General features: G+C 29.2%; 1 protein-coding gene across 1 annotated transcript; it reads right to left on the reverse strand.

Moving 5' to 3' along the window:
- Nucleotides 1–10,595: 10,595 nt before the first annotated feature.
- LOC115724672 (probable serine/threonine-protein kinase WNK11) lies at nucleotides 10,596–12,375 on the reverse strand. The gene is made up of 3 exons (XM_030654010.2): nucleotides 12,080–12,375; nucleotides 11,453–11,962; nucleotides 10,596–11,259 (listed from the first exon to the last, which is right to left on the reverse strand). The coding sequence occupies exons 2-3, from the start codon at nucleotides 11,960–11,962 to the stop codon at nucleotides 10,852–10,854; spliced, it is 918 nt and encodes a 305-aa protein (XP_030509870.1). The 5' UTR covers nucleotides 12,080–12,375; the 3' UTR covers nucleotides 10,596–10,851.
- Between the last annotated feature and the right edge of the window lie 2,693 nt (nucleotides 12,376–15,068).

Genomic DNA, 15,068 nt, shown 5'->3' on the forward strand with positions numbered 1-15,068 from the left:
AAAAAATTATATGAAAAAACATAATTTAAAACCTAATAAATAATAAAATAATATATAAAATATTAAATAAAATAATTAAATATATAAAATTATAAATATTAAATATGATTGGATGGACATTGGATGATATTGGATTGGATTGGATCGGTTATCCATTGGATCGGATGTCTCATCCAATATCCGATCCGATCCAATTGGATTTTTAAAATTTGCATCCGATCCGATCCAATTATAATTGGATATCCGATTCTATTGGATCGGTTGGGATTGGATCGGTCGGTTGGAATTGGATTGGATGACTTTCTGCACACCCCTAGTAGCTACCAAGTTTTAATCGGAGGATAGAGTTTTAGTAATTGGATAAATATTATATTTTGTGTGATTTTATCAAAAAAAAAAATCCAAAAATGATGAGTAATTAAATTTTATATTATTATACATAAATATATATATGTATATACTAGATATATGTTACGTGTCAAGTCATGTATATTAATTTTATTTTAGTTTTTAGTTTTTTTTAATATCATAATTTTAAAATTAATAATATTCAATGTAGTGATAATCATTGAAATTTAAAAGTATAATATAGTGATTTAAATAAAAACAAAAATTATTATTATACTTTGTAATAGTAATTAAAAAAATTATTATTCGTCTTAAATTTATCTTCGGAATTAATGAAAATGCTCATCTCGTTAAACTATGAAAACATTCAAATTTAATTTAAAATTTAACTAATTCTAAATATCAAAATTTGAAAATACTTTTTAATAAAAACAAATAAACAATATGAACAAATTTATTATTAATTGCAAAACTTTAGGTGGATTAATTATATTTAGGTTTAACTAACTACATGAATGTTGACCCTTTACGTGGCAACATCTAATAATTTGTTATTTTTTTTATTTAAAAAAGAAAATCACCCAATAATTTCTCATAAACCAAGAATTATGTTATATAGCCACATTTTATATAGAATAGATATGTATGGAACACTTCTTAATGGGTATTACCCATGAATGGTTACTAAACAAATTTAACCATAAATATTAATTTGAAAAATATCAAACCATCGAATTTTAATCTAATAACGAATAATGAAATCACAAATTTAAATTTCTATGCTTAATTTAACTACTTAATTAAAAAAAAAAATATCAAAAAATATCTCTTTTTACACTATATCAAAAATATGTTCATACAAAAATATTTAACTCAAACTCAACTTTTTCTTTTCTTATTTTTCTTGCTAAAAACTTTTTTTTAAAATTTTTTACTGATGGAACAATCTCAGCCTATATGATATAAAAATTAAAGATTTTTTTAATTAGATAAAAAAAAATTAAGCATAAAAACTCAAAATTTTCTAATTTTACTCATTTATGGATAATACCCATTAAGATTGCATAATTTAAAATTAGGATGGGTTTCAATGGCTATATTAAATATATAACCATCATGGTTACATTATTTTAGTTACTGGATTAGTATTAAATGATTGTGATTAATTTGGAAAATAAATAATAATTAACTTATAACCTGATAGTTACCTAATAATTTATTTCCTTATAAAATTTTAATTAAAATTAATTATATTTTAAAATTAAATTAATTATAATTATTAATTAATTTTGTAATTTATTACTAAATAAGAATCTTTTAGGGTTTAGGGTTTATTTACACTTAATTATTTAGTTTGTTTTTATTTAAATAGGTTGAATGTATTTTCCAAAAAAAAAAGGCTAAACTCCTCCTTCCGTTTTTTTTTTTTTTTTTTTTTTTTTTTTTTTTTGCATAAGGAGTCAATTATTGAAAAATCAAACCAAAGTCAAAAAATAAAGTCAAGCTCGCCAAAAACGAAGCAACCTTTAACTCGAAAAAAAAAAAAAAAAAAAACCTCTCTGCTTGCTTCGACTTGTTTTGTACGAAATTGAAAGACCCTTTCACTTGAAGACCCTTCGCTAGTAATTTCCTATATTTATTAAATTTTCAGAAAATCTGAGAGCAATTTCTAATTTCAAAGAAACAAAAATCAGACATCAAAAATAGAGAAACCTATCTTCATTGCTCTCTTCTCCCCATCGCTTTCTCTGATTTTCGTCGATGTCTTCAATTTCTCAACAACACAATAAATCACAGTAATCTTATTAGCCATGGCAGGTAAGGTACTCCAACCCTCACTCTATGTATCATAATAGTTTTGATTTCTTTTTGTTTTTTTTTTATGTCACTGTTTTTCTTAATTAACGTTAATTTTTTGTTAATTTTGCATTGCAATAATAGCAATAGTGGTCTAGAAGTATTTTAGCTAATAAGTTTTATCTCTTGCTTTGAGTTGATTACTGAAGCTTGAAATTTATGTCGATACTATAATGAGAGAAAAGTTCTAATTTCTTTCATCTCTCGCTTTGAATTGATTCTAGAGCTTGAAATTTCAAGGAGATGTGCTTGAATAGTTGCTAGAAAGGTAAGTATGTACGCGCAGCGACAATAGTTATCATCTTTTCCATAGATTTATGAGATTTATGTATATTATTAACCCTAGCTTGTGCTAATGATTTGAACAACGTACTGTTTTTTAATTAAAATTGAACAAGAAAAAGTTATATTAATAGGATTAGAGGTTGAATTTTGCCCAGAGGTTTAAAAGTGTTGTAAGAGTGAAGAACAAAACGGTGTAGTATTGTATGCAGAATTATTACTCTAGTCCAATGGTATTTGAACATATACCACTTAGGCTTCAGCTTGAGGTTTCATACTTAGTTCTTCTAGTTGTAAAAAAATAATTAATTATTTAAAAATTTATTATACAAGAAGAGAATTCTAATCTATGTATAAAGAAGTTTAATTTTTGTAAAAAAAAAAACTAAAATTTTATTGTAAATATTATAATTAAATGACTTAACTGTTAAAATAATTATAGTAGGGATTTATATAAAAAAATATATTTATAAATATTAATTGCTAAAACAGACCTTGTTAAATATTCAATTAATATTCAATAGGAATAGAGCCAATACCAGGAAAAACTACAATCTCCACCCCACACGATAATCGACCCACGCTCAAAACACTCAGCTACCAACACACAGCAACCAGTAGAAAGGATTGAAAAGGACTAAGGAAAAGAAAAGAAGAAAGAAAGACTAGACACACGAGAGAAAGGTAGATGACCATTCTCTCAGAGCTACAGGTTCTTCCCTAAAACATCAAGGACCATGTCTTCACTATGATATGGCTTGATTGTGAAAAAATAGTGTTTTTGGGTTTATTTGTTAATTAAGAGACTTTAATAAGTCTAATTAATAAATATATTAAATGGAAATTTTATTTGATTATTAATTTTAATTATTAACTAAATAGTTTTGGCATTTATAGGGTTCAAGTTGCAAAAAGTGGTATTTGTGAAAAATAGATAAAATAGTTGAGAAAAATGACAAAGCCCAAACCAATGTGGGGCCCATTAAGTGGTTGGCCATAAGGTGCTTATTTTGCACTATTTTTATCAATTTTTTATTCCTAATAATTCAACCATAACCCGATTGAAAAATAGTATAAAAGGAAGGCTATGGTCTCATTATCCAAAAAAAATACCTCCAAAACTAAAAACCTAGCTTTTTGATGAGACCTCTTACTTCTTCTTCCTCTTCAATTTCGAAACACTATAGCCTATCTTCATAAATATTTTCAAGCCTTAGTGATTGAGTAAGTGCCCACACACATCAAGTTGGTCCTCAATCATAGTATGTAAGACTGTGAAGGATCCAAATTCAAGGAAGGAGTTTCAGGCTCAGATCTTGGTGATACTCTGCTACAAAAAGGATACAAGGGTTAGAGATTTGAGGGGAAGGAGTCATTTAATTCCGCTGCACCCACTGTAAGGTTTCTGAAACTTTATATGTGTTTATTTACATTGTTTTAGATATTCATATTTAGGATGTTAAATAACATACATGGTAGTAAATCTAGATCCTGATAAAATATATTCCAACAGTTAGTACCCACACTAATGAATATAGCAAGGGTACATGAGAGTCCTCCCCTAAAAATTGCTTGGAGAGTTCCCCGTCGGACCCTACATCTGGAAGCAAGATCCTCAGGGAATATTGCTCTAGGATGATCAGGTCGAGAACACATGAATTGATAGAAAGCTCATGAAGTATCTCATACAAAATCATAAGGGTCCCAGACAAAGGAATTTATTCAAGCTATGCTTGCGCAAGCCTTGTTGAATTCACCCACTCAACAAAAATGCACAACAAGAAAAAAAAAATAGGGAGTTCACAAAACCTAATATTTTCTACAAGCATAGCAAAAATAGTTAACTACGCCTATCTCAGTCAACATTCAGATCACTCTAACGAGGACAAAACCTAAACACCGCCAGACATAGCAAAAATACAAACAAAAATAGGCCAAACATACCAAAGCATGCATACCAAGTAATTCATCTACATAGAACCTACTCACTCCAAGTTAAGTTGCAAATGTAAAAGGGTAAGGAAGTACTTACATGTTGAAGGCGAAGGTTCTGAAATGGAGACTTGTATGTCGTGCTCATGCCGATTTAAAGGCACAACGGGAAGGACTTGATCGAGATGCCAGAGTCTGGACTGAAGGGTACAAGCATGATCTAGAAGTTCATCAACGTTTGTTTGGAAACCTAGTGATCTCAGTATCCTGAGGGATCTATGTTGAGCTCGGGGGTGGTGCATCTAGATTTAATCGTGAACATATTTGAAAAAGAAGGTGAAGGAACTCGTTTATGTAAATGGACATTCACCAGAGGCAATTTTGGTTTTTTTCTCCATTCTTAAACATTTTCCTCTCCTCTAAAATATTCAAACTCAGAAGGCAAAATAAGCAAAAGTGGTGAACAGTTGATTTTTACCGTATTTATAGACGAGTTGGCGATCCGCGTACTCCTGATCCAATGGCTCAAATTGTGCCCCAGAAAATACAATGCTATCTGATGGTATGGGTATTTGAAGCATTATCATTAAATGCCTTATGTAGGATCAAGGTAATTTAAATTATGACACTCGCTTGAGAACGCTCACTAACATGCCCAGTCGTCATCTTGCTAACTTAGGCCTCACGTATTTTCCCAACACGTGTAACCTGCACGGACCATAAAATCATTGTCACATGTAATCTATTTCCATTAAGTGAAGAGTTCATTGCCATTCACAACTCAAAGATGTAGAATTCAAAAGGTCAACGCTTTGCAACACCCCGTGTGTCCTCACAAATCTTGAAGGGAGACTGTAAGCCTCTGCAACTCTCAAGTTCTAGAAGCTTAGGGGTAAATGTTATTCGTATTTTTGGAAAATGGACATGTATACTTCAAAGACCCAATTCAGTCAATGCAGGACCAACCACGAGGCCATTCAAGATAATGGCTACACTCATTGTAAGAGTCGATCTGCAATTTTTGATTGGAAACAAGGCGAATTAGCACTAGAGTCGGGTCGCTAGGGGTTCGGAAGGGTGTCTTACCCAGAAGAAGGAAAAAAAAAAACATACTCTTATCTTTTCCAAAAATATGACTGAAAACTTTAAAAACTAAAGAAAGAAAGAAAAAAAAAATGAAGAAGAAGAACTGAACAATAAATGAAAAAAAAAAAAAAAAACGTATATGTTAGTGGAGAGATAGAACTTAAGGAAGAAGAGGGTGAAAAGAAATAAAATGATAACTATGGACTTCGAAATACAAAAAAAAAAAAAAAAAAAAAAAAAAAAAACACTTACAAAGAAAATGATGAATATGGGGGGGGGGGGGGGGCTCAAATACAATTAAAAATAAAAGAAAGAAAAAGGCATGAAAATTAAAACCAAGTGAAAAGATAGAATGTAAAATAAAGATAAAAACATAATGAAATGTGTATGAGAAAGTTTCTCAATTTTTTAATTTTTAATTTTAATTAAAAAAAAAAAAAAAGAAACGTTGTCACAAAAGTGACATGATCGGTTACATCAAAACTTTAACTTCTACAAAATTTAAAATTAATAAAAATATATTATAATAAGTTTTAGCAATACACATTAATTAAATTGAACAAAATGTGTAATTTTTCATTAAAAACAAGTCAGTACTTGAAAGTAGAAAAATTTAACAGTATAAAAGAAAAAAAAAATTAAAAATACAGTACTGGGTGTAATTTTCTAAAAAAAAAAAATGCATACACACTTATGAATCATGATCACCTAACCACTGACCCGATTTTACTCTGAGTTTGAGAATCTTTTTTCACACTTTGTGAGTTATAGCAAGCCTGCACAACTTGATAGTGTGATCATGTTCACGTACGACTGGGCAGAACCTCTCAGCCTTCTAGGGCCACACGGCCCACACTCGCATATCGTTTCTTAAGGCTTGTTGGGCCTCAATAGGAAGAATGCAGGTCACCTTGGGCCAGGCTCTAACTAATTAGGATTAACAACATTCTCTTTTGCTTTTTGCTTCACTGGCACTAATTTCTTTCCCTAGAATCCCTACCAGCACAAAAATTCAATACTGACACATTTTATTCTTTAGGGATATCTTGTTTGGTACACAGTACTGGATTGGATTAGGCAGACTAATTTGTCCAATCCAGTGTTTGGGCATGGCAGAAGTCTGGATAACTAAGCCAACTAATCTCATCTGTCTGGAATTATTTATCCCATCCAGCAAGGTGGGATAAATAATCCCATGCAAATGAGATTTTTTTTTTATCATTTTTTAAATTTTGATTTTATTAATATATTAAATTTTATAAGAATTTAAATGAAAGAATTATCACACATTTATTTATAAATTTTTTTTTATTAAAAAATTATTTATTAAAATTAGTGAAAATGTATAATTTTAAATTATTATACATAAGTTTTCAAAATTTAAAATATTGTTAATTAAACAATAGTTACTTAAATTGATTCTAAGAGAAACAATATGACAATAAAATTATTATTTTTAAATGACTAGAAAATTTATAAAAGTATTTTAAAACATTAATATTTATATTAAATTAGTGATTAAATTAGTGTTTAACATAAATAATTTTGTATTATTAAAGTATTTTTATTTTACTATTTTAATTATTTATTGAATAAAAAAATATGTTAAACTATTTTATTATATATTTATGATATATATTTAATTATATAGGATATATTATTTTATTTAATTTTATAATTTAATTATTTATTTTTTGTTGTGGATCATTCATTTTTTATTTGTTTATTATTATATATTTTAATTTTAATTTAAGTTTTTCTTCTAAAAGGAAATAAATAAAATAGTTCAGTCTATTCTTAAACCAAACACAGGATTACTTTCAGCATAATCCAATCTTGTCCAGTCATCCAGTCCAATCTTGCGTACCAAACGGGCCCTAAGTATCTCCAATGAAAGCATCCTTCGAGGATACTGAAAATTTACGCATCATCTAAAAATATAATATTTTATTTTATTTTTCTTCCACATCATTTTTGACACTCTTACTTCTAAAAATACTACAATGTATAATACTCTTTAAAAATGCTATAATTATGATCTCATACATTATTATTTAATGTATATCCTAATTTTTAACTACAATAACTTTTTAGCTTCAATTTTTTATTTTAAAAAAATAAATAGCATCAATGCTACAACATAGCATCTAGGGATGTCAATGGGGCGGGTCGGATCTGATCCGACTATGATCCGACCTGATCCAAATCATGTACGGATCTGCCCCGCCCCGCCCCGCTGGATCAAGTATTCTGATCGGATCAGATCCGACCCGCCTTATACGGATCGGATCTGATCCGACCCAACTTTTTTTTTTAAAAAAAAAATTATTTTATATCTAAATTTATAATTTTTTTTTCCAAAATTTATTTTTTTAAGAACTAATAATGCATCATTTTTTTTCTTATATATATTTTTTTATTTAGTTTTGTTTCAACTTTTAAAGTATAAAACTCAGACCAATTTCATTTCCTATAACAATAAACAACAATATGACAAACTCAGAAAGAGCTTAAGACGACCAGAGTTTTCCTAGGCCTTTCATTAGTATTAGAGTCAACATTTCACAGGACAATGAAATCAATATAGACCGATCTTGGAATACCTTAAAAGAAGTTCTTTTTTTGAACAACCGGCTTACGGGTTGTCTCCCTTTCGATGCGGGGTCCAATCTCTTCGTTGGAATGGAGACGGGCTATTTATTATTTTTTTTTAATGATAATGTTTCTTGTAATTATAACAAGTCGTCACTCGTCAATAAGATAAGGGCACATGGCATTTAGTATACTCAGGTATATAAATTAGTACACGTACGACGTTGCATTATTCAGGTTAGACAAATGAAATGATGAATATATATATATAAGCAAGTATTAGATATATAGCAGATAAAGTGATCAATTCAAAGATTCAAATTTTCCTTTTTTTTAAAAAAGATATATTAAAAAGTTAAAATGTTTCTTTTTTTAAAAAAAAAATATATTTAAAATGGATCGGATCAGATCCGATCCGTAAAAAAATTAAGCGGGGCGCGTCGGATCTGATCTAAGATCCAATAACTATCCGAATGTTTCGGATCAGTAATGATCCGTCGGATCGGATTACAGACCCGATACAAATGAATGGATCCTTTTGCCATGCCTGATAGCATCCATACAAATTTCTATAATGGCATCACTTTCTCTCCAATGGTATTACATCTCAATATTTTGTTACATAATATGTCTACCTCATCAAGCATCCTCTCAAGTTTTACCATTGAAGAACACAACAGACAAACTAGGATAACCCCTTTTCTCCTTTATTATAACAAGAATAATTAGTAATTTTACCTTTTAACTTTCAATATTATTGATCTTATCTTTTAAATATAGGACTTATTAAAAAATATTTAGAAATTTTTACAAATACTAAAATTTAGTTATTCTATTTGGTTTCATCATATTATTCATATTTTTCCGTTTAAATGTTGACATATGTTTGTAAATTAGTAATTTTGTTCCCTAAACTTTTACAACTATCATATTGTATCCTATCTAAATAAAAATATTAAAGATTTTATATTTTATTTTTAGTATATTTTGAAAATTAATTTAGAACAATAAAAAAATCATTGTGAATAATTAAGAAAATTAAAAAATAAATAAAAAATTTAAAACAAATTAAGCAATTTGAAAAATTAATTTTTTTTAAAAAAAATATATTAAAAATTCGATCTGTAAAAACTAATTTAACAAGAATAAATTTGATTTTTTTTTCCTCAAAAAATCTAGATATATTTAAATATACATAACATATTTTTAAGTTTAATTTATAGATATATTTTAAAATAATTTTATATTTTTATTGAATTTTTAATTATTTTTTTTTATTTTTAAGATATAAATTTGTAAGCACAAAATAAGATTGATTTTTCTCTTTACAAAATATTAGTGGTTTAAATTATTTATTAAATTTTCAATAATAATTTTATTTTAATTTTTTAAGATATGTATTTATAAATAAAATAATATTTAAAAATAAAATAATTTAAATTTTTTTAGTAAATTTAATATTTTTAACAGATTTTTTAATAACTTTTCTTTAATTTTTTTTCAAAATTAATAAAAAAATTATAATTTTTGAAATTTACCATTTTTGTTATGAAAGAGTACAAAATTTAGTATTGGTCAAAGTTTAAAGGTTAAAAATATTAATTTTTAAAACTAAAAGAAGATGTAATTGTTATATTGTAGAATTTTTTTTAACAATTCGTATATTTTAAGAATAAAATTAGATAGTGTTAGAAATTAAGGACAAAAATACTAATTATTCTTAAAAAAAAATAAAAAAATACAGTCAATTCCAACAAGTTACAAATAAGTTTTCTCTTATAATGGCGTATTCATATTATATTATTTTAAAGAGCTAACGGCTATGATATAACTTTTATCACTTTTGAAGAAAACCAAATCAGTGCCAGTGAAGCAACAGCAAAACTTTTTATCCCCAACAAAACAGTGTTGACAGCGCGGCCAGACCACAGCCAAATGAAATGATAAATAAGAAAAAAAGAAACTTTCAATTCATTATTCGTATTCCAACTTCCCCACTACACAATTTTCCTTTCCAACAAGCCAAGAGTCACGTTAAAATATTTATTTTTCTCCCAACAGAACTGAAAATGAAAAAGCTCTCTTGTGAATGTTGTAATCTTTTATAAGTCGGCAACTCATTACATGAATACACATGTTGGTTTTGACTTGCCTTTAACGTGACATTTGTTGTTTGTTTTGGCTCTCTCTTTGACTTTACTTTTTAAATAATTCATTTCTAGGACACTTGATTTTAATTCCAAATCCAACTTCCTACAAAGATGAGAAACGCAATATAAATATATATATATATATATATATATATCTGCTAACAAATATAACTGAGGATTATATTAAGAACAAACTTTCACTTTCTTATCTTTTGTAAAGGAAAGAAAATTAAAAAGATGAGGTCCCACCATAAAATTAGAATTTCATTTCAAATCAATGGAATAACCATACTGACCACACCGCTAATATATATGTATATATAAAATACTAGCATACACATTATTACATTTCTATTCCAACAAAGAATCAATCTTCACCTAGCTAAACAATTAATATATTGGGTGTTTAAAGTTTAAACCTTTACTTACAGAGAGAAGGGAAAAATAAAAACAATTGAGATACATCTCTCATTCAACAAAAACGAGTAGAACACTGTAATTTGCACCCCTATCTGTAGTACACGATTCTGACCATTCATCTTAATTGTATGATTAATCTTGACCAAGACCTAATATTAGCATGGCCACTTGTACAAGATCATATTCATGAAGCATAAGAAGTCTCATCATTTTTATTTTCATCATCATCATCAACAACTTCATCAAAGAAAGGGTCCTTGAGGAGGTCAGCAGCAGAGGGCCTTGCCATTGGTTGAGCTAGGCACTTTTCAATGAAGGCCTTCACTTCAGGGTTTCTGACCTTGCTTAAGGCACAAGGTCTAACACCTGTGGAAACCTTTCTGTATATCTTGGCAACATTGTCACATTCACTATAAGGAATTTCCAAGGTCACCATTTCTAGCACACACATCCCAAATGAGTAAATGTCAACCATTTCTGTGTAGTTCTCATCATAAAGCTCAGGTGCCATAAACTCTGGAGTCCCTAGAACAGAATGTGCTGAATGATTCTTTCCCACTATAGCAGCCAATCCCAAGTCACCAATTTTGACCTATTATTAGAGTATTAGAAAGAAGATAAATTAGATTACCTGCCAAAAATTGTTGATCCCAAAACACAACTAAGTATTAAAAAAATACTTTAAAACAAGTAAAGTCAAATTGGGATTTCTTTTTCTTCAAACATACTCAAAAGGGGTGTCGTTGTTTATTCCCAACAATTTTTCTAATCAGTATTATCATTACCTGTCCAATATTTCCATTGACAAACACATTGCTGCAGTTGAGATCTCTGTGTATAACACAAGGGTCATGCGTATGCAAATACTCCAAGCCTTTGAGGATCTGTTTGGACCATTTCTTCAAAGCTTTCATTGAAACATGCTTATGTTTCATCCTATACTGTCTTAAATTCCCACTTGTGCAAACCTCGGTGATGAAATTGAGGGTACCTCTTTCCTCGTCCCTCCAAACAAAGTACAAAGCAATTATATTCTCGTTTGTTAAGGATCTTAAAAGCCTAACTTCCGAATAAAGCCTCTCAATCATGGCAGGGTCATCGCTTAAGTTACGTAGCCTCACTTGGTTCCATGCCACTTCGATGCCTTCCTCTTGATCAAAAGCTCTATACACCTTTTTCACAGCACCTGACCCAAGTAGCTCATTGTACCGACCATACCGTCCACTAGGATCAATTTCAACGAATGGTTCTGAATTGTTTTCGTCACATTGATCGTGATCATTTTCAGTTGGCATCTACGTATGCAGAAAATAGAAGTTATATACATATGTATAAGTTATTACATAATATAATCAAAACAATTTAAAAATAGCTCAAGAAAACAAGTTACGAAATAGAAACAGTCTAGTTACCTCTGTAAGAAAAATCTACACAGAAACCCAGAAAACAGAGAATAGAGAAGCCGAAGCAGAGGAGCCAAAAAGTAGTGCAGCAAAGAACGAATATATGGGCAAAGTTAAAGGGTCAGGATGTTGTAGACAGTTAATTTTAATACTATATAATTTGTGATTCTGTAAGCATATAAAGGTGGTGAACTAGAGTTAAGGTTTAGTTTGGTAGATTAACCATGGTTAAAACGCCGTTTAATGACTAATTAATTTTTTTCTGAACCGTTTAAGGGAAGGTTTAACTCCCGATGACTTGACTGAATCCACGGTCTTAGTAAACAATCTCTATTAATGAAATTGTAAAATGTTATTTTTTGAAAATTAAGAGTATTTACATTCAGAATGTGAAATGGGTTTTAGCCACGTACCTTCCCGAGTTCACTACCACGTTTTGGTTAGCTTTTCCACCATCTAAACGAGTTCTAGATTCATATTCACTCCTACCAGCCTAAATTTATTTTATAACTAGTTGTTAGAGATTTTATTATAAGAAAAAAAATATATATAAGTATTACAATTTTATTGTAAAATATAATATAAGCACAATATAAGAGATTACTATTGTTACATCATTTTTAAATAATATAATATATAAATTAAATAAAAATTTTTATTTCAAAAATACAAAATGCTAACTTTATTATTAAAATATCACTACTCATTACCTAAACATTTATAAACTTTTGTTTTAGTTTATTATATTTTTACCGCATGCACACACAATACATGTTTTTTGACACGTCAGTGATTGATGTATCTATACATTATTTCTCTCCTTTTTTTCTCTTCTTTTTTCTTTTATTTTCCATTTCTTTTTAGTTCCTTTTTTTTTAAATCTTAACCCCCATAGCTGAACACTTCCCCCTCCACAATCCCAACTCGATTTCCCTCTTCTTTTTGTTCTTCAAATTTTTTTTCAACTCTCATTAACCGAATCTCACAATTGTTTTTCCTCTTTTTATTTTTCTCTTAATCCATATATAAATATGGTTGTAACTCGTTTTTCATCAACTCCTTCCCCTGTTCAAAAGAAAAGTTCTAAAATGGGGTTGAAATCTTTAGCTAATAGAAACAAGGGTAAAAGGCCTGTTGTTGAGGAAGATGATTCTGATTTTGCTCCTCCATTGTCGAAATGTGGGCGAGCTCCTCCAAAGAAGAAATCAAAGGTGGTTGCCCAGGAAAAAATTCCTCTAAATGATGCTAAAAAAAATGATCAAGATGGAGTTGGTCTTCGATCTTAGGTTTGTTTTCGATTTCTTTTTGGTTTCCCCCTTTTTGAAATTTTTTTGTATTTGACATTTGTGTGTTTTGTGTTTATCGATTTTACTATTTTAGATTTTTCATTTTCGTTTGTTTAGTCTTAATTTCTGTTTCATTTTGTTGTTTTTTTTCTCTGTTTTTGTTTTTTCAGATTTTTATTGTTTTTCATTTCAGTTTCTTCATTTGATCATTTCTCATTTTGTAATAGTTTTTTATAGTTTTTTAATAGTGTAAACACCTTCTGTATGTGTTTTTTTTTTTAATATGTTTTTTGTCTAGTTGCTTCCTGTCGATTTTTATATCATCAATGGGTAACAATTAGATTTATCATGGATGTTGATGTTCAAAGAGTTTTTCCTGTTTTTATTATAATTTTGCTACTTGCATATGTTATTTCATTATGTTTGTTTTTTTTTTTTTTTTGTAAAATGCAGGACTGGGTTTACAAATACAGTCCCAATGATTTCTACAGATCGAAGTGTGTATGTACGAGTAATTTCTCTATTATTAATAACAATAAGAATACTTTATCTGTCAATTTGTTAAATATGTTTCGTGACACCTAATTTGGTCATTTTTTGAATATACCTGACTTTGTTTTTCACCCCCAAGTTGTTCATAGCCTACTTTTGAGGAAGGTATACCAGCCCAATCCCAAAGAATTTGGGCTAAGGTTGCTAGTCGTTGTATACGGTTTAATGCTGAGAAGTATTATCATTGATCATAAAGCTATAGAGGATGCTTTATTGGGAAGTAGGTGGGGACAGGATGAGTCCCTAGGTTCGAAACTATCTGTTTTGTATTTCATACAATGTTTCCTTCTTAGCAATACTCTGAATAAGTAAGTTTCTAGGTTTGATCTAGATGTCGATGACAGCAGTCGATGGGATGAGTATTGTTGGGGTAGGGAGTCGTTTGAATTGACTATTGATTCTTTTAAAGGAAGAATAGAGCATGGGATCAAAATGAAAAATAAAAAAGAGGAGAAGGGAGGTCAGTCCTAGGATGGTTGGTATAGAGTGTTGGGCTGTCCATGGGTGTTCATTGTTTGGTTTTATGAATGTTGTCCTGCGATGGTAAACACCTTTTGCAAAAGGTTTCATCTAGGATTCCAAGAATTCTTAATTGGACCAATGATGTTGGGACCAAAAATCTAACTTTTAGAGACTTGAAAGGCAAGATTTTTGATTTGTCATTGAACAAGGTGATTTTCAGTTTCTTTACTGTTTTATTATTGTTTGGTGCAAGTTTATTAATCTTTGTTTTTTTAATTTTTTTTTGTTTCATGTTTATGTTTTTCAGTTGAAGATTAAGAACATTCGTCTGACTGATGAGGAGAGGCAGAAGTTGCAATTGGAAGGCTTATTTTTAGATTAAGAACATTCGTCTGACTGTAATTAAGGATATTTAAGAAAAAGTTAATGTCATTCATCGTCGACCTTCTGATGAGGTATTAATTTACACAGTTATTGTTTCATATTTTTACTGCTGTTATTATTAGTTTTTTTCCTGTTTTATTTCAATTGCAATACTGTTTTTGAACCAAATTAAGTCATCTGATGAATTTGTCACCCAAGATTCTGATGATGATGAGGATGATGACAAGGGATTACCTGATCCAGAGAATATTGATTCTAATTTCGATGAAGGTGATGAGTCGGGTTAAGATGGTGGTGATGCTGCTGGAGTTGAT

Source organism: Cannabis sativa, chromosome 6 (genome assembly GCF_029168945.1).
Source record: "Cannabis sativa cultivar Pink pepper isolate KNU-18-1 chromosome 6, ASM2916894v1, whole genome shotgun sequence".
In the NCBI taxonomy this organism is placed as follows: Eukaryota; Viridiplantae; Streptophyta; class Magnoliopsida; order Rosales; family Cannabaceae; genus Cannabis; species Cannabis sativa.